The sequence below is a fragment of the Coloeus monedula genome (assembly GCF_965178545.1).
Source record: "Coloeus monedula genome assembly, chromosome: Z".
In the NCBI taxonomy this organism is placed as follows: Eukaryota; Metazoa; Chordata; class Aves; order Passeriformes; family Corvidae; genus Coloeus; species Coloeus monedula.
The window spans coordinates 59,216,523-59,234,621 of record NC_138822.1 but is presented as its reverse complement, the minus strand read 5'-3'; the positions used below and the strand labels follow the sequence as shown (position 1 = coordinate 59,234,621).

The 18,099-nt window shown below is 40.3% G+C and overlaps 1 protein-coding gene across 1 annotated transcript in view; it reads left to right on the top strand.

The window, feature by feature from the left end:
- Positions 1-9,282: 9,282 nt before the first annotated feature.
- The window catches only part of PLPPR1 (phospholipid phosphatase related 1), a gene marked incomplete at its 5' end in the record, with an annotated part of 59,165 nt that continues 50,348 nt past the window's right edge, over positions 9,283-18,099 (top strand). The window contains one exon of the mRNA XM_082301207.1: positions 9,283-9,345. Coding sequence (XP_082157333.1) covers positions 9,283-9,345 — 63 coding nt within the window. The remainder of the gene's footprint in view (positions 9,346-18,099) is intronic.

Genomic DNA, 18,099 nt, shown 5'->3' with positions numbered 1-18,099 from the left:
ACAGAGAAGGGAGAGGTATTACAAGGTCTATAAACTCAGAAATATTTTTTTAATAGTTGGCTGTATTTTTTTAGGGTAATAAGTAGATGTGGAGTAACAAGAATTTCTTTTCTTTTAGGCTGTTGTAGTCTAACAGTAAATTCTTAAATTCTTGATTTTCCACCCAGGTAGTGTTTCTGAGGCCCACATGAACTGCATGAGCTGTACTACAGTACTGCCCTTAGAAGTGGGCAGATTTGGGCTATAGGGTTTATACTTGATTTCCCTTGGCTGCATAATGGACCCAGAGATAAAAAAAGAGGAAAGCAAAAAAAAATTATTTTTCACTGTTATTAAGGAGAGCTTTTATCAGAGTCTTTTGTATGAGTGAAGAGAGCAGGTATGCCAGAAATCCTTTATACTCTGTCTTGGCAAGGGATGAAGGTGAAGGGTTATAAACCAAGTGAACTGACGAAAGATCCAGATAAGATTGAGCTTGCTGCCAGACTTGCAAGAGTGTGAATCTGTGCAGTGCTTGTGTGTCTTTGACAGCTCCACTGCCAACATGAATACCGGAATATCAGAGGAGCAAGCGACCCTGCCCCTGGGCCTCATCGCCAAAGGCTGCACTGTGGTGATGCAGTTGTTTGTTTACTTTAATAATATTACAGCTTGCAATCAATACTCACACAGTTTTCTGGGCCCTGAGGGGACAAAATGAATGGGTTGTTTCTTTCTATCCAGAGTCCGCTTGCTTGTACGTATTACATGACTAGTTTTTAAACCAGCTCACCATGATTTTGAGAGGAAATTTCCAATGTAGAATTCATCCCCTGGAAAAAAAAAAGCAACAAAACAAAACACTGGAAATAAATAGAAAAATGTTAATTACCTGATTTTCATCCCCTTACCCTGTTTAGCATTGCTGTGCTCTGTTCCTTCCCATACTCATCTCAATATTTCTGCTTGCTTATCTTTACACTGTGACTTGTGTGAACACTCTCCAAAGGTGCTGGCTCCCTAAGTTGTCATAGAAGGGTAGTGTGAGGAGAGGGTTTGGAAATTTACTCACAGACATCATCTGAGGCCTGAGAGTAGCTGGCACTTTGCAGAAGCTTCATCCTTGCACTTAAATGTGTGGATCAGCAGCTTGCTTGGATTTAGGCTCAGCAGATATGGCATACAAGAGCACCATGCAGCAAATATTTTTGAAATACGTTTTTAATACTGGGATTCCCAAATTAGTTCTGTGCAGAGCTGTGAAGCTCCGTTACAGATAAAGAAGGAATACTTCTCATTCTTGCTAACACATAAGCAGCCAATTGGTTTTTTTAATAGCTCAGTAGATTTCAGTAGGAGGCTGGCTAAGGAGGTTTTGTAAAGAAAAAACAAAACCAGTTTTCTGGAGAAAAGTACAAATTTTCTGAATGAGGAAAATGTCTTTGGACATTTTTTTCTTATATTATTTTAATGATTTAAAAATAAAATTAATTTTAAAATATCTTCTGCAAAACCCTGATGTATTGGGATGGAAAGGGTGGAGTGTTTTCTAGGTAGACAAAATTTTCAGTCTTGTGGTTTTGCATCACAGGCAAAACCTGTGGTCTGTTTTCCTCTCCTACCCTTCATCCCATACGAGTTTTTCTGTAGCTCATCCAATTTTCCTCTCATCCGCACCACTGCATTGTTACCCTCTGTATTCTTGAAGTTTTCTTCTGCTTTCTTCTTTCCCTTCAATGTCTCCCTCCTTTTTTCAGCAATTAATTTTGATAAGAACCTGAGGAGGCAGCTGCTGGTTTTCTCCTGTTGAAATTGTTCCGTTTCCTCAGTGCCTGTGGTGCTGTGCTTGGGGAGTCACCAAGTGGAATGGAATTGGTTTCAGAGAGTGAAATTCAGTCACAAGCCCTTCCTGATAGCATCCCAAATACCAGGAAGATCATTGGTTTCCAGCCAGAGTCTTGCAGGACTGTCAGGTGCAAATCAGAAATGGTGTTGATTATTCTTTTGGTGAGTTGTGCAAATGAGACACTGAATGGAGAACTCATGTGCAGTAGTTTACAGAATGTGATTTAGCATAATCAGAGTACCTGTATCTCAAGCCCATCATTAATTACATCAATAATTTGCAGTTCTGGATATCAACTATGTTACTTTTGGAATGATAGCCTGATCTATTTTCATTAAACTAATCATATAACTAATCTCTATAATTCAGAATCCTTTATGTATAGGAAGAGTTGCCTTAATGCTGACCACACCTGCCATTTTATTGCTATAAATACCCTTAAAGATAGATGGAGTTTTAACCAATCAGAAGTAAATGAAACAACCAATTAATTACCTCTTGTATTTGTTCAGAAAAAATCACAAGGTAAATTAATTAGTGTAAATCAAGATGATGTGCCTTCAGGTGGGATGGGTGGAGGCCAGAAATAGTCTTTCTTTTGCCATGATAATGCACAATTGCTTCATTTAGATTCACTTCAAAGTTTGAAAGGATGAAATGAGAGCTGGAACAGTTAGCTTTTTTGACTTAAAGGGGAGTTAGGAGCAGGACAGTCTTGTAATTGCATGGATAAATTCAGTGGGTTTCGGTTTTTTTTCCAGAGCCTGCTTGTTATTTTTTTTAAAGAATTCCCTAATGAAACTCAGTCAGATTCCTTCTTCATCTATCATGTACCAATAATCCTTTTGCAAGAAAGAGAGGAACATTATCAGCTATAGCAGGTAAAACATTTTATTCATATGGTTTTGCAGATGTGACACCGCATTTAGGTGGGTTTCATTCAAATCAACAGCAGGTAAATGATACACTGAAAATTTTCAGAAGGAATTCAGTGTCTTACCAAATGGAACAGACCAACCACGGTGACTTTCAGACCCGCAGGACAGGGAGAGGTTCACGGGTTTGAGATGGTTCAGAATAAGGCTTGTGACCATTTTGTTTGGTTTTCTGGATATTAGCGTGCGTATACCTGCTATTCACACAGTTATGTTTGGGATCTATTTCACATCTATGAAATTCTGGCCAAGTGGCGTAAATGGAAATTTTGTTGCCAGAAGCTGTGGCATTGAAATTTCACTTTCCTCCCCATAATGAGAAGTTGTTACAAGGCCTCTGCTGTGCTGACATAACACTTGAACTCTCTTGAAGATGTAAGTGGTGCAGAACCCGTATCAGTCTGCCTATCCATAGATTTTTCACTGTTGCTTATCATTCAGACATGGGATAATTTTCTGCATGAAGCTAGTAACAAGGGAAAACAACCCTAACAGGATTCTTGAAATCTGAGCATCACTTTCTTCTAGGGATCAAACTCTGCTTTGACACCAGGGATTCAGCAACACATTTTTAAGAGAATGAGCTTAGGAATTGAGATAGTTATTAATATAGCTTTCTTCATAACCAGATGGCTTTTGTGTTAAGGGTTGTCATTTCAGATATGCTGTGAACTATATTACTTAAGTATCACTGTTTGCCATAAAATGGTTTTCTACTGTAAGTGCTGAATGTGAAGATGTGCATTCTGCTAGCAGAAAAGGGTCAGAACTCTCATCTCACTTTTTCTCTAATGGTGAACATGTGTGGGTTTATTTTGCGTACTTCTTTTTATTCCTTTCCTTGCTGTCATTAGTGATGAGTTTCTTGTCCGGGAGTCTTTAGAGACACCTGTGAGAAGCACCTCCACTGTCAGGGCAATTTTTCTGAATGGTGTAGCTATTGAATGTTACAGTTGTCCTGGCAGAAACCAGGAGAGTTTACAATAAATTGTATTCTGGGGTGAGATCTAGATTCAGTAAACTGAGCTTCTGCTTCATCAGTTCAGCTCCTCTTTTCAGTGTTGTGGCAAAGCAGGACATTGTGCTCCTTACACAGGAATGCTCTTGGAGGCAGCCACCAGCCAAGGCCTGAAATTTAGCACACAACCCTTGTTTGTGATCAGCTGCTAGACAGCTTCACAGTCAACAACTAAAGATTAAGCGTGACTCAGACACTTGGGTTTTGGACAAACAGTGTCTCCAGTCTGACACCACATTACTGGTCTGGTGGCCATGGTGCTGATGGCTCTCTGCCTCTCAGTTCCTAGTGAATGGGGAAAGGATTCTCTGATGATATTAAGTGTCTTCCCTCTTTCCCAAGCCCTGTTGTGTGTAGGACATACTCTTCCTCAAGGGCAACATGATCCAAAGGATAACTTTCTCATTTGTAGGTAAAAAATTAGTGTGTTGTGGGCCACTGAGACAGCAAACTGAGTGCCAGTTATCTGGTACCTTTTAACTGCTGCAGCCATGATGTTATTTTCTTAGTTTTACTATTTTCAGGCAAGTGCTCTGTGCAGTGATTGGGTGCAAGGCAGACAAGCAGATCTTCATGCTTGATATCATTTGTGCATTTTGTCACACTGAGTGATTCATGCCACCACTGTGGTTTCAATTACTTCAAAAACAGTAAAGAAGTCTGTACTTGGAAAATACTGACTGCCCTTTGCAGTAAAATCTTACCTTTATTCCTCAGATCCTTTTCTGTGCATCAGTTTGGTTTATGTGGAAGAGAGCTCTGGGGAAAACATTTTAACTCTGTACTGTCCTGTTGCAGCCTGTTCAGAATTACAGGTTCATGCAGAGGTTGCACTGGGATAATGAGGTGCCTTTGGACATTCCAGGTGAAGTTGCAAAGAGAGAATGTGAGGCTGTAACATCTCGGTGCACATTTGATCACCACTTGTTTTGTAAGGTTGCAGTGTGCGTTCTGCTGGTTCCAGCAGCAAGCAAGCAGGGAAACCTGTATTATTAAAATGTACAATGAGGACTGTGTGGTTCTTGTGCAGGACTTAGCAAGCACATTTGAAGAGCAGGGATTGTGTTGTCAAGTGGACAGAGCACTTGACAGGAGTCTGAGAATAATGTGTCTTTCTTCAGCCTACACATTGAGTCATTGTGTGATGCCTGGCAAATTGCTTCAACTGTTTCCCCCCACAGGAAATAGAGGACCCTGCTTTACTGTGAGATCTGTAAGAGATAGTGTGATAAATAGTGATTATCATGATACAGTTCTTTGCCAAAGCTGGGATAATCATTGTTAGCAGTGGCATTAATTTTAATTTGTTTCCTTAATTGAATGGAGGTTTGACATATGCAGTTTGTGTTTCACTTGGGCAAACTGATCCTTGATGGACTGGTGCAGAGGTTTTGGTGATATTTTTTTTACTTGTAAACAGAATTCTTATTTTAATGAGAGTAAAGATCTTTATTATTTGAAGCCAATTGCCAACAGAGGTTTGCAAATTGCTAAAATAAGGTTCAAGTAATTTAAAAATAGGAAGTACTGATGTATCTTTTACATTGTTACAGAAATAGTTGGTGTTCCATCTAATATGACATTTACATCTTATTTTGGAACAGTGTTAGCTGCTGCTGAAAAGATTGTGAAATTGAGAGACAGAAATCAATTTTTTTTTGTGTTTGCATCACATCCTGGTACCAAATGACCAGTGGCTACCCTCCTCTCCTCTGGTCAGAGAAGATTTGGGATTCTGCATTGAGGTGGTGTCCCACATGTGCCAGTGGCTTCCTCTCTGCTGCTGTGGTTTGTGCAGCAGCTCCTGGATTTCAGGCTGGTGGTCTCTGAGCTACTGCAAAAGAAATATGCACTGATTCTGATTAACTGAAACATAGTTGAAAACTACAATGAACAGGGCCTGTTAGCATGTCTGGATTGTTGATCTGAGTATTTTCCACAGATGCCCAGATGCCCACTGCAGCAATATATGATTGTCCATCTTCTCTTCCTGCCTATGCAGGACATGGCTTAAAAAACATAGGGTTGACCACTGTCTCCAGAGGAACAGACCACCAATTAAATGTTTTGATGACTGATTACACAGAACAGTTGTGTGTATTATGTCTGCTGCAGGAACTTACACTACAAAGGCTCAGCAAATGCTGGTTTGTCCTAGATATGTCCTTCTTGCTGTCTGCCACATGCTCACATAAAAGGCTTTAGAGTGTACCTGAATGGGGCATTCTAAAAGCCATTCCCCTGGATGGATCCCTGCAGCAAGAAAATCTCTTCAGCTTGAATTCTCTTTGCTGTCCTTTTCATTTAGTTTTCAATTCACTTATTTATATTCTCTGTCTCCACTTGTTCTCCCAGGAGATGCCTGACAATAACCTCCTATGCTGTAGATCAGGGGCTTTCTGAAAAAGCACAGGTGAGGAAAATTGAGCAAGATGAGAACTAATTTTAATTAATTCATAAATGTTGCATTATAGAATTAGATATATTGTTTTAAGAGTGGAAGCACCTCATAATACCAGAGCTCCAGATTATTAATATTTCCTCTATAGTGGGCCCTAATTAGTTAGAATAGGTTTGACCATTTCTACTCTTGTGCTGTGCTAATGTATGAGGCCTTAAAAGATCACAGCTAGTGGGATCTAAAAAGACTCTTACAGTCTCTTACATGATTTCCTTAGCAATTCAGTCAAGTTGATAAAAATAGAAATAATAAATGGAGAAGGCTGATGCTGATATTATAGCTTTTATTTGCCATTGCTTTGGTCAAAGGCTTTGCACAAAAATTTGTTTAATGTGAACATGGATTATGGACCAAGAGTGTTACTAAAAACTTCTTCTACATCTCATTATGATTCTTTGGGCAAAACTGGATTATCTCTGGCTGTTGTTCAGGCTGAAGTGTCTGGAGTTTGCTGTAATGTGTGTTTTGCTGTCAGTATCCCTAGAGGACTCATTGCCAGCTGAAGAGAGACAAAAGATGGTGCTCCCACCAAGATCATGCCTTTGCTTCCCTTTACTCTTTTGTCAAGTAACCTGATGAAAAGACCAGCTCTGACAAGCACTGGATAGCTGAGAGTTTTCCCACAATCTGGGAATTAGCTGATCAGGCAACTATTTGGTCTCTTACTACTTGAGCCTGACACAAATGTGTCATCACACAGGAGAGAAGCTGACATGTAAAATGCTTTCCCATAGGCAGGGCAGTTTTTTAAACCAGTGGTGCACAGTGGAACAGGAACAGGAAAGGAACAGGCACAGTGATACACATCTGTAACACCAGGAGTCCCCTGGTGTTAAATCAGGCAATTTCATATGGGTGCTATGAGCCCTCAGTTTCTTCACTGGTTTGTTCAGTAGCTTTCTGTCATCTGTTTTAAGGGGTTTTAAATTCTTGGATTGCCTTGCAACCCTCTGCTTTGGCTAGGAACGCCTATCAGTTGGAACTGAAGGCTTGGATTGGGGTTACAGAATAGTGCTATGGAAAATCCTGGTTATTTCTAACATTAATCCAGCAAAGGATTCATGAAGGTGCTGAGGTATTAATGTCCTTGTGCTAAGCCATTTAAAAAAACTGGATTTGCAAAGTTTCTGACAGTGTATCCCCAGGGTACAGAAAAATTTCATTGAATAATACTCTGTAAGCTGCTCTGACTCTTTAACTTGCTATTCCACCAGGTTTCCGTGTGTTTGCCAAGTTACAGGGAGAGGCGCATGGCACAAGATCTGGGGGTATTAAAAGTGTTGTTAAAAATGAATTACTGATTATTTTTCCACTGTCCAAATGGAGCTGTATTACCTTGTCTTTTTTTAAAGTAATGACACTAACCTCTGAGACAAACCCCATTTTTTCCTACTAAGTGAAGTTGAATTCTGTTTGGAAAACAAGGTGTTTTGAGGATATTTGTATTATAGAATGGGATACAGTGTAGGATGGGAATGTCTGAGGTGTGTCACAGATGACATTCCTGACTATTTTGTTTGATCTGAAACTGCATTTCTCAATGGTTAACAGTTCAGAAGCTATTCTCGACACAGAATGTGGCCTCATTGGAGTCACGGTAGCTCTGCTGTGCCCAAATCCATCATACACATTGTGTATTTTGCAGCTCTGGGTCAAACTGTGAAGAGCTGAGATAAGGAATACATTAAGTAGTTCATACGTGGCGAGACATGAGCCTGCATCATGGTGCAGGTGGAAAGCACTGGCAGCTGATCCAGCCCCTCCATCATGACCTCAGATGAACTCACTTGTGCTGATCATGGTATTTCTCCCAGTAACCCTGCTGAGAGCTGGTGAGAAAGCACTGACCCCTTTGTGAACCTCACAGGCTCCATATGCCAAGGCCTGAATTGCCACCCAGATGCCAGTGAGGTCAAAGAGTCACGGGAAGATGCCGTGCAAAGCATCGTCTGCAAATAAATGTCAGCTTCCACCTCCTTCCTCCTCTCTGGCCCTGACCTGCAGAGATGCTTGTCATCAGGGCAGAGTTTCTGTGTGAGTGTTGCAAGTGAGGCCGGACCCACCTAAATCTGTGCTCTTGCTTGGTGCTCAGGTTAAAATTGGTAGCAGAGGATTTTGATTCTCTCCTGTGTCTCATGCTCTGTGCAATCCTGCACCTGGCAGCTCTCGGCTACGCTCTGCTTTTCTAGCTCCACCTTTCCTCCTGCTCTCTATCTGCCTGTAAAGACATTTAAACCAGACTTAGCTTCTGGATGTGTTGCCTCATGCATGCAGAAAAAGACACACACTGTTAGTAAAATTTCTTTGTGTCAGTCTGCTTTTCTCTGTTTTTTCTACTTTTTGTGCAAAAAGAGTGTCTTAGCACAGTGTTATAAGGTTATGTTAATGAGAACAGCCAGTAGCCCAAAGTAATGCTGAGTGGGTAGTTTGGTGAGTTAATGTATGAATTTATACCAGGACAGAAAGGCTCTGAAGAAAGGACCCAGGTCTTCACTGCATTTTTGTTGCTTTTGCTTGTTATGGGCTGTGAGTTTTTGTGCAGAACATGTGCTGTCATCTTTAGCAGATTTATACAGATAAACACTTTGATCATGTGTACAGTCAGTGTACTGTTAAGTATGTCTCCTAAAGTGCAAGTTTACAATTACCAAAATCTCCTGGTTTAAAACACACTATAAGCAGGTCAGTGGGCTGAAAATGTGATTTTACAGATCTGAGGAAGAATCTTTTGCTTGGGAGTGGATTGTATTTAAAGAAAACTGTTGTACTCCTTCTCACCCTTTGATCTGTATATGGTGTATCTTTAACCTATGTCTGTCTCTTCTTTTGCATTGTAAAGGGAGTGCCTTCTCAGGGTATTTTGTGCACAGTTAGACCTTGATGTTCTTTTTAGTCTATGTCCTTGGTCTATTAGCTCAGTGCTCTGTGTTATGAACCTCATTCTGGAGTTTGCAAAAGAGTGAAATATACTGAAATACCTCTGTCTTTTCTTTTTCAGGATATAAAGTTTTGAACAGTGCCTCCCCAAGAAGTGTGATGAGAAATGGCTTTAGGAAACAATACCCAGAGAAGTTATTCCATCATCCCCTGCTTCATCTTTGTTGAGGTGAGTGCAGCATTCACCTGCCAAGCCTACATAAAAGGCAGCTCTTCCCTGCAGGAATTAAGTAATTTGTTAGCCATTTTATTTGTAGGAAAGGATGCTTTCTTACTTGACCACATAAATACCCATCTTCATACTTAGTGCCATCAGATCCCCATGGAAAAGTCCTGCATGAGTTATCTAGATCTTGGGTACAAGCATGCAAGAGCAAGGAGAGACACTGTGCACCCAAGACTTCTCGGTCTGGTTTTCTGGCTAGTCCTGTGGTATTTGGCAGGGAATGGGCAGTAGCTGCAGGTGTGGGTCAGCAACAGGTGACTGCTCATCTTCCCATCTTTTCTCAGACCTCTCTCCATCTTGGTGCTGCACAGTGACTAGACCTCATTCAAGGAAATTTTTGATCTCACAGTCTGACAATTCCCGGGCTTGGAAAACAACCCTCAACTCTGATTTCAGTTCAGGTGGAACATAAAATGTAGATAAGGCATGCCTGACCTTTAAGTGTGATGAAGAAGCTTGGCTAGCACAAGGGCTGTGAATTGTCTAGCAGTGAATCTACACTTAATGCTCCATGTCTTTGTTAACGACAGCTGGTGTCGTGGGTTCTTAAATCATTATTTAACTATTTTGTTATTTTAGTCCATACAAATGGCACTTTGTGGTTCTTTTACTTAGCCTAACACTCATAGATTGGCCAACATTCATTATTCAAATCCATGATTGTTCAGCTGGTGCTTATAAGGCTGGGACGGTTTTCCTGGCAAGGGAAGCAACTCTGTGTTTCCAGGGATGATGAAAGCTTCCATCAGATTTAGATGGTAAAAAGGAGATAACTGCCTGTGAATAACCACCTTCAGAGCCACCTGTCTGAAGTAGCTTAGATGGAACACTCACTCTTTGGCCCAAGCTATGAGGCAACTTGAGCTCTTCCACAAGTGAAGTGCTAGGAGCTGTCAAAAGACTAATTGTTGTTGTGATGGAGGCAATGGGCCACTGCTTTATTCTAACAGCTAGAGAAAGAAAGGGTAAAAATGGGGGAAAGCAGAAATTAGCTCAGAAAAAACACCCAATGAAAACAATCAGAAATAAGTTGTCTCAAATTTATTGCTTAAACAAGCAGCTCTGAAGATTTTTAGTCCTCTAACGAAATGAATGATGGGCCTGGCTGGCAGCCTGTGACAGTGACATAAATTGTTCCTCCTGTAAACAAGACTGACATGAGGATTTTTTGCTCCATATATGTATATTCCTTGTCCTTTCACATACTTGATTTGCTGATTAAAACACAACATTAAATTAAAATCAGTCAAAACCAGAGAGGTAGTGTCTAAAAAGATGTTCTCTCTGCTACATTTGATAGAAACATGTATGTCTCCCCCTCTTTGCCCACAATATAGGTTTTTAATGTAGCACTACTGGGACTGCAGATTCATAGACTCATGTTAAGCATTGTAGCATTAAACAACAGGAAATCTAATTTCCTGCTGGGAGTGCAGAGATGATTGATAGTAGCCATTCTATCTGAAAAGTCCCTGTAAATCTTAAGGCACACTGGAGGTGGTGTTGTTTTCCCACTGCTGTGCTTTTGAGACTAAAGGAAGTGCTTTTTATTTCAGAGGAGCTGTCCCAGACAGCCAAGCCCTGTGCTGGATTACCTGGGTTAGGCCAGACCCTATTTTTGTTGCTTTGAAGCAGCCATGAGAATTGATTAGCAGTGTGACATCTTGCTGCTGCTGTGAAAAGCAGGACAGCTAAAAATAATGTTGCCTGCTCTTCTGACAACGATTTTCCGTGGGAAAACAATCCAGCAGCACCAGGCTAGCTGATCATGATAGGAAAAGAGATGGTCATGAAAAATTATCATAGGCCTGTGCCCTGCTGCCTCCCCCACTGGAGTCTTGTCCCATGATTAGAAGTTTTGAGATATTTGCTCTTAAGGAAATAATGCTGAGACTTGATTGTCACATCAGATGCCCTGCCAGCAGGTGTTTGCTCTGCCCCCTCTGCAGTGTGCCTTCATCAGATTGTAGTGGCAGAGGTAAAAATGAGGTGTCACAAGGAGTTTGGACACTTTAAGTACCATCATGCTTCAGTCTGTACAAATATGACACAGTTTCAGCAGTTATTCTAATTTCCATTTTTTCCCCATTTCATTTTCCTCCCAGTGAGCTAACTCATAGCAGCTAGTTATTATGGAACCTGACCTGAAGATGAATGGTTCATTATGGAAACTTAAACCCCATGCCTGACTCTACAAATTCCTTTTTATGTTCAAAATATGAAAGTTTTAATAATAAAGAGATAACATGTGATGTTTAATCTGAAATGACAGAAATGTTAAATCAACATTTTTGTTCCCTAATTGGAAGCACAATGTCACGTTATGAGTGGATATAAAGACTAAACAGGGAATCATTAAACTAATTTTGAGATAGATAAATTGAGATGTCAAATCTGAGTCCCTGTCCCAAATAATGCAGGCAGCTTTCTGGATGACTCTTTATTATATTACAAGAGGTGTCATTACAGTCTGTGATTTGTCACCAAATATCTGTGAAGATTTGTGTAGTACATTTTGTTAAACACATAAACAATTAACTAGCATGAGCAGGAGACTCAGATTCTCCTTTTCCCTGCCCTCCTTTGCAGACAGCATCCTGAAAGGAGTCTTGAGGAGGCTCTTTCCCAGCCTTGGTTTGTGTTAGACAGATGTTAAATAGTGCAAAGCTCCCCTACCCCACAGCTTCCAGGGCCCTTGGAATCAGTGGTGGACCCAGAGCATGCAGACAGGACTGTAGAGCTGCTTTTGATATGCCCTGGATCTATCCCAGCAAATGCCAATAGTGCACAGCAGCCTGTGTGAGGATTTGTTGATGGCCAGCACTGATCACTAAAGGGGTCTCATTGATGGTAGACAAGCATGAGAGAAAGTAGGAGAAGCAGCACCTGGGATGACAGGAGGAAAATTCTCACATGTTCTTCCTTTTTCAGTTATGGTGACCTTTGTTTGCTAAAGCTCTTTGTGGAGCGTCTCCCCCCTCCTCACCTGCTGGCATGTGTGTGACAGAGCAGTGTCAAAAACATCTGTAACAACGCTTCAGCACAGCTGTGCCATTGTTCTGCTATCGCACTTTGCAAGGTTTGATTCAAGGAGTGCTGTGTCACATCCTTCCACGGAGCATCTGAGTGTGTGCTGGCTGAGGGTGGGGAAAGGTATAGTCACAACTGGCAGACTTGTTTTGTGCATGAAAGTACAGCCAGTTTTCTGTAGGTGAGGAATAAATTGTCAGAACAGCTAAGCTCCCTGAGGTCTGGGCAGTGCCAGGGATAGAAGTGGGAGAAGTGCAATGCCTGCCAAATGCCAGCTCTCTTCCTCTGGGAGTGGTGAGCTGCCCTGAGGTCTTCATCCAGCACTGGTTTCCGTGCTCTCTGCTCTTGCCCTCTCTTTGTTCGTCTCATTTTGGAGGCCAGCTTTCTAGGAGAAAACTCAAGCTGGGGGGATGTAGGAGAGAGTCCAGTATGGCTTTGAATTTGGTAGGTCAGTGTTGTCCTTGCTTTTGCAGCCTATTTGACGTTTATCATTGGTGACAGGAAGTGAGAGGCGATGTGATAATTGCATTTAGCAAATAGATGTTGGAAGGAAAGTTTCATACTGTGAGTAAACAGCATCCCCACAACTTCACAAGACTTCAGGGGGAAGGCATGGGAGCAACTTTAGAGGCATTGTGTCTGTTTGAATGGTGGTTTTTGAAGAAGCAGTATCCTTTTCTCCCTGCAAATAAAACCCTCAACAACAGTAATGGCTCTCTAAGCAACAAAAGGAGAAATTTGGTCTGGAATTTCTGCTGATGAGGCATTTTCTACTTCCTTTTTCCTTATCCTCACACTGCAAGTCCTGGCCTGAGGGCTTGAGTTGTTTCAGGGTGAGTTGTCTGAGGAGTTCTTTTCAAATGCAGTTACTCTTCAAGGAGTTGGGCACTTTCTGAGGTGAGTCTTTGCACATGAAGACACTAAAATTTTCTGGAACCAGATTTAATTAAATTGTCTTAAATTGATCAAAGAGTTACTGAATACCAAAAGACTTTGATACATGACTGATGTATATGCTTCATTGTGGATTATTGTAATCCTGACCCTCACAAGGTAGTAGGGGCAGACTCAGATATGTAACACCATTAAAACTTAAAACATTGGACATCTTTAAATTCTATAATCTGAAGATCCCACTTTTTCACACTAAATCCATTATTCTGTGCCCAGGAAAGCTTTTGCAGGCAGAGTGGAAACTGTTTGTTCTTGACAACCTGATATATAGAACATTGCAGAGGGCTGAGGATTTTATAAGGAAAAGATCTTCTCCCTTTCCCCAAATGAATAAAATAAAAAAATCTGAAAAATAAAAAGCTCTAGTCCTACATCTATTCGGGTACAAATTTGGATTTGAACTGTAGGTATGCTGTAGCCACACAGGATTTCTGTTTCTACAGTGGGGTACATTTTCCTTTATTTTTTGCTATTTACTGTCTGGACAGATTGAATCATCTTCAAATATTAGTTCAAATGTAATTTTAAAAAAAGTTTCTACTTAAAGAAGCACTGAAGGAAAGCATTCTTTTTTCCTTGCCTACATACATTTTCCTGTCAGTATTTCATGTAGTCAAGCCAACAGCTGAACTACCGAGTAGCAGGGGAATTTCTGCAATACTGAAATCATTTGTGTAAGTGAGACAAGTGCCTCTTGAACTTCTGTTTGTCATCAGCATCACAGCAGGCCTTAGGGAGCTATGAAAAATCAGTGAATTTAGAACATTCATTACATGTGTGACACTTCTTTTATTATGATTTTTTGGTTAGGTGTTCTGAAAACTCAAAAGGTTTTGCATACTTGGCTGGTGCCCTCTAATTTTGAGCAGCATTTGAGGAGTGTGAAATGACCTCTTATGTGAGCTGTAGTCCTCAAAGTTACATTTGTAAGGGACATTGATTGTATGGGAAGTAACTTTTTATTTGTTTATTTAAAAAAAAAAAAAAGAGTCACTTCTCTCATAATAAAAGCTTTCTGGTTGCATTAGAGCTTTAATGATATCATTGCTGCATAAAGGACATAGAGACATAAGATTGCCATTTTGGATATTCAAAATACAATGTTTTTGTCAAGGTTCAGTTCTCCTGGAGAATGGGAAAAAAAATCCCGTCAGAATATAACATAACCTTTGACTGGAAAAGCATCGCAAGGTGAACTAACTTCCAAACAGTAGCAGCGCTCAGTGCTCTGGTCCTTCCTTCTCCATCCATGCCATGCTTAGCTGCGCTGTGCTGCTCCCCTGGGATGCTGTGAGGACAAAGTGCCCCGAGGGATGTGTCATGTGCTAGTGTTGTATAAACTCTCTGTCATTAGATCCCCACTTAGGCCAGCTTCGAGAATTGGTGCTGACAGATGCTGTGCAAATTCAGAGGGGCTCCTCTTGTAGCAGGGTGATGTTTCTGCATAATCCCTGTGCTTCAGTCACTTCTGTTCCTTGGGATTCATTGTTTCTAATTTTATTCACTCGGCATATATCTATCTGTTTATCCTTGTTGCTCTTTCTAAAAATCTCTTTATGTTCCCCATTTGCCAGTCATTCCTCAGCATTTGCTTTCTTTGTCTGTCCTCCACATACCTCCTTTGTTCCAGGTGTCTGGAAAGCTCCATATTGTAAAATTGGTTTGATCTCAGTGAATAGGTGTCTCTTGAACATTGGATTAGTGTTGGATTGCTAAGTAGCTTTCATATTACCTGACTATAAAAAAATCCTTCTAAATGCTTCACAATTAGGCGGAGAGCACAGAAAACTCTTGGCCAAAATAGGCACTGTGAAATAAATCTGATTACTATTTGATTCTCCTTAGCTTCTTGAGGACCTCTTAAAATTAACATTAAGGGGCTGCCATGAGAGATTAGGTGCTTTACTGAATTTTTCTTTAAAACATAAACGAAAGAAGGATTGTATTCCTGCTTGCAGACACGTGAAGCACTTTTTTCATCCTTCCCTTTATCCTGGAAATTTCCTATTGCAAATAATCCATTTGACAACCTGAATAACATCTTAGGGTTTCCACCAACGAATCTGGTAGACTTTTCAAGGACAGGATTAAAGGTACCAAAAGTTCTTTGTCTTTAATTAAAAAAATGCATTTGGTAGTAGAGCAAAATGCTGTGAACATATTGCTTTACCTGTTTACACTGTGCCTTGAAACTAGCCAACACTTTAGAGAACTACTGTATTTTATAACATGTTGGTCTGTTAATCAGATTTGTGAGAGAAGGAATTGTGTGGGGTTTTTTTTATTATTCAGCTGTTAGGGAGATTGGATTTGCTTTGGTTCTGAAGAAGAAATGCATTTTTCCCATTTGTTAGTTAAAAAAACCCCCCATAGCTTTAGTAGTTTTTTTCTGGACAAACTAGTAATTAGAAAGTTTGTTTAAAGCTTTGGGAAAATGGGTCATGAACCAGGCTCTGTTCAGACAGGTGTTCTGTATGTGCAGAAGTCTGCAAGCCATGTCTGAAGCCTTCTAAGCTGGAACGTATTTCCAGTAATGACTGAGCAGCTTTAACTAGGCTTGAAGTAGATAGCAATAACAGATAGCAATGTCCTGTGAGAATACACAGGACACAACATGTAACATGGGCAGCTATCTCCCTGTGGTAGCAGAGTGATATTACTCGTCAAAATTACTGCCCAATTTTTCCCTCCTTTCTTTTCAGAAGTATACTTAGGTTTTTGTTGCATGGATATTGCTGTAGAGCCCTTAATGTGTTAACTTTTGTTCGTTTGACTACTTCAAAAACCCAAGGGATTTTCATGTTTTCTTTCCCAAGCACAAAATGTTGAGCTATTTATTTGCTCAGATACAAGAAAATTTGGAGATCAATGAAGTGCAGTGCACCTATCAATTTATTGACTGCTCTGTGATAGTTGCACCATTTCTTCTGGTGTGCATCTGTGAATAAACTTTTTGTTTTGTTCTGTTTTGGTCTGTAGGAATATCCCTGCATTTGCATAAGTTACATGAAGTTCTAAAAAGAGTGGAAAGGAATGAATAGGGACTCACAAATGCAGTCTAAGTAACCTGAAGTACAACAGTCAAGCCTTTCCAGAACTGATCAGTAGGAAAGACATGGAAAATGTAGGAGCAAAGGATGATGCTTAAAGCATAATTTGAAATATCAAATCCATCCCAACTTTTTGACATTGGCTTTGACATCAGGAGAATTTTTAAAAGTGGAATAGGTCTTTTTAAGCATCGTGTCCAGTTTCATCAGGTCTTGATTCCTGGTTCCTGACCAGCCACTCCAGACATTGAAAGGGAGGGGTTTGTTTTAGCAGTGTTTCAAGGGTGAAGTCATTAACATCAGCCATATGGCAAAAAGTGTTTCAGTGGTTTAGCTTTGAAAGAATATTGACATTTTCTGCTCTCTAGAAATTCCAGCTGAGTTTTAATGACAGGTTTAGGAATCGGTCTGCCGAGTCTTGTGCATCCTGTCCAAACTTAAGGTACGGCATCAACCCAGAACTCCAAGCTTCTGGCAACATTTGGGTGTCTTTGGGTGGGTAGCAAATAGCTTCTAAATTGTGAGATCTTCTCTCTCTAAAGCACAAATGGATAATGCAGTTGCCAGTATCATGAAATAAATTAATCTATTATGAATGCAGCAGAATGTGGCAACAAAAAAAATAAAACATATCTTTCTGGAGAAATTATACTTTATGTTTCTGTATTTCTAACTCTTTAGGCCAGTGCACCTCAGGTTTCATGATCTTTTCTGTAATAGATGTAAAAAAAAAAAAAGTAAGAGAATCCTGAGGCCTTCTGAAGGGACATCTGATGCTTCTTCTGAGTCCATTCCCACATCCCAGCATTTTCGCAATAAACAATTCTTCTCGAATATGTTTCCTCCACTGATGTATTTCACCAGGAATTTCTGTGAGGTGTCGGATATAGTGCAAGTAGTTTGCAGATCCTGTTCCTAAAGTCAGGTCACATGTTTTTTATGCAGGTGGGTTTGCACGTGTCATGTATTTTGTCACAACTGTGGCAGCAGCTCAGTGGAGCTGTCGGAGAGACTGTATGAAAATGGATCAATACAGGGGTGTTCGCAGGAAATGCGGGAGGCAGTAGGAATTGATGCTTTGAGAGTTGTTGCATCTTGTGCACATGATGCTAAAGGGACACTCAGGTCTTGACACATATGAAATTATTACTCATAATGGTTGTGTGCTTACAACAGTGATGACAGATTGACCCTCCGTTTTTGGGTTCATGAGTCTTCATGGATTATCTTTCAGCTTGATTCCATGCCTAAAATAATATTTCTGATTCAGAAGTTCAGGCAAGGTTAAGATTTAGGATATCTCTATAAATTCACAATGATAAATTTTATTAGGTCTTCCTGGAAAACTCCAGTTTTAAGTTAAAGAATCATGAGTTAAGATGCATCTGCATCTTGAAACAGAGTGATGTAAGGTCAAGATTTCTGTTGCAGATAGATTTTTTAGAAATGGTTGTTAGGTGCATGGTTGATCAATATCTTACTGAGAACATAGTCGATTTTTAAAGAGTTGTTTCACAGCTCAAGAAACCAAATGGTTGTTCATAATGGTGTGTAACTCTTACTTTTGAGTGATGTGTTTACAGCACCCACTGGGATTAAGATCTTCATCAGACTACACATCCTTAGAGTCCCATGGCTGGCTGTGATCTCTACCAGCAGAGAT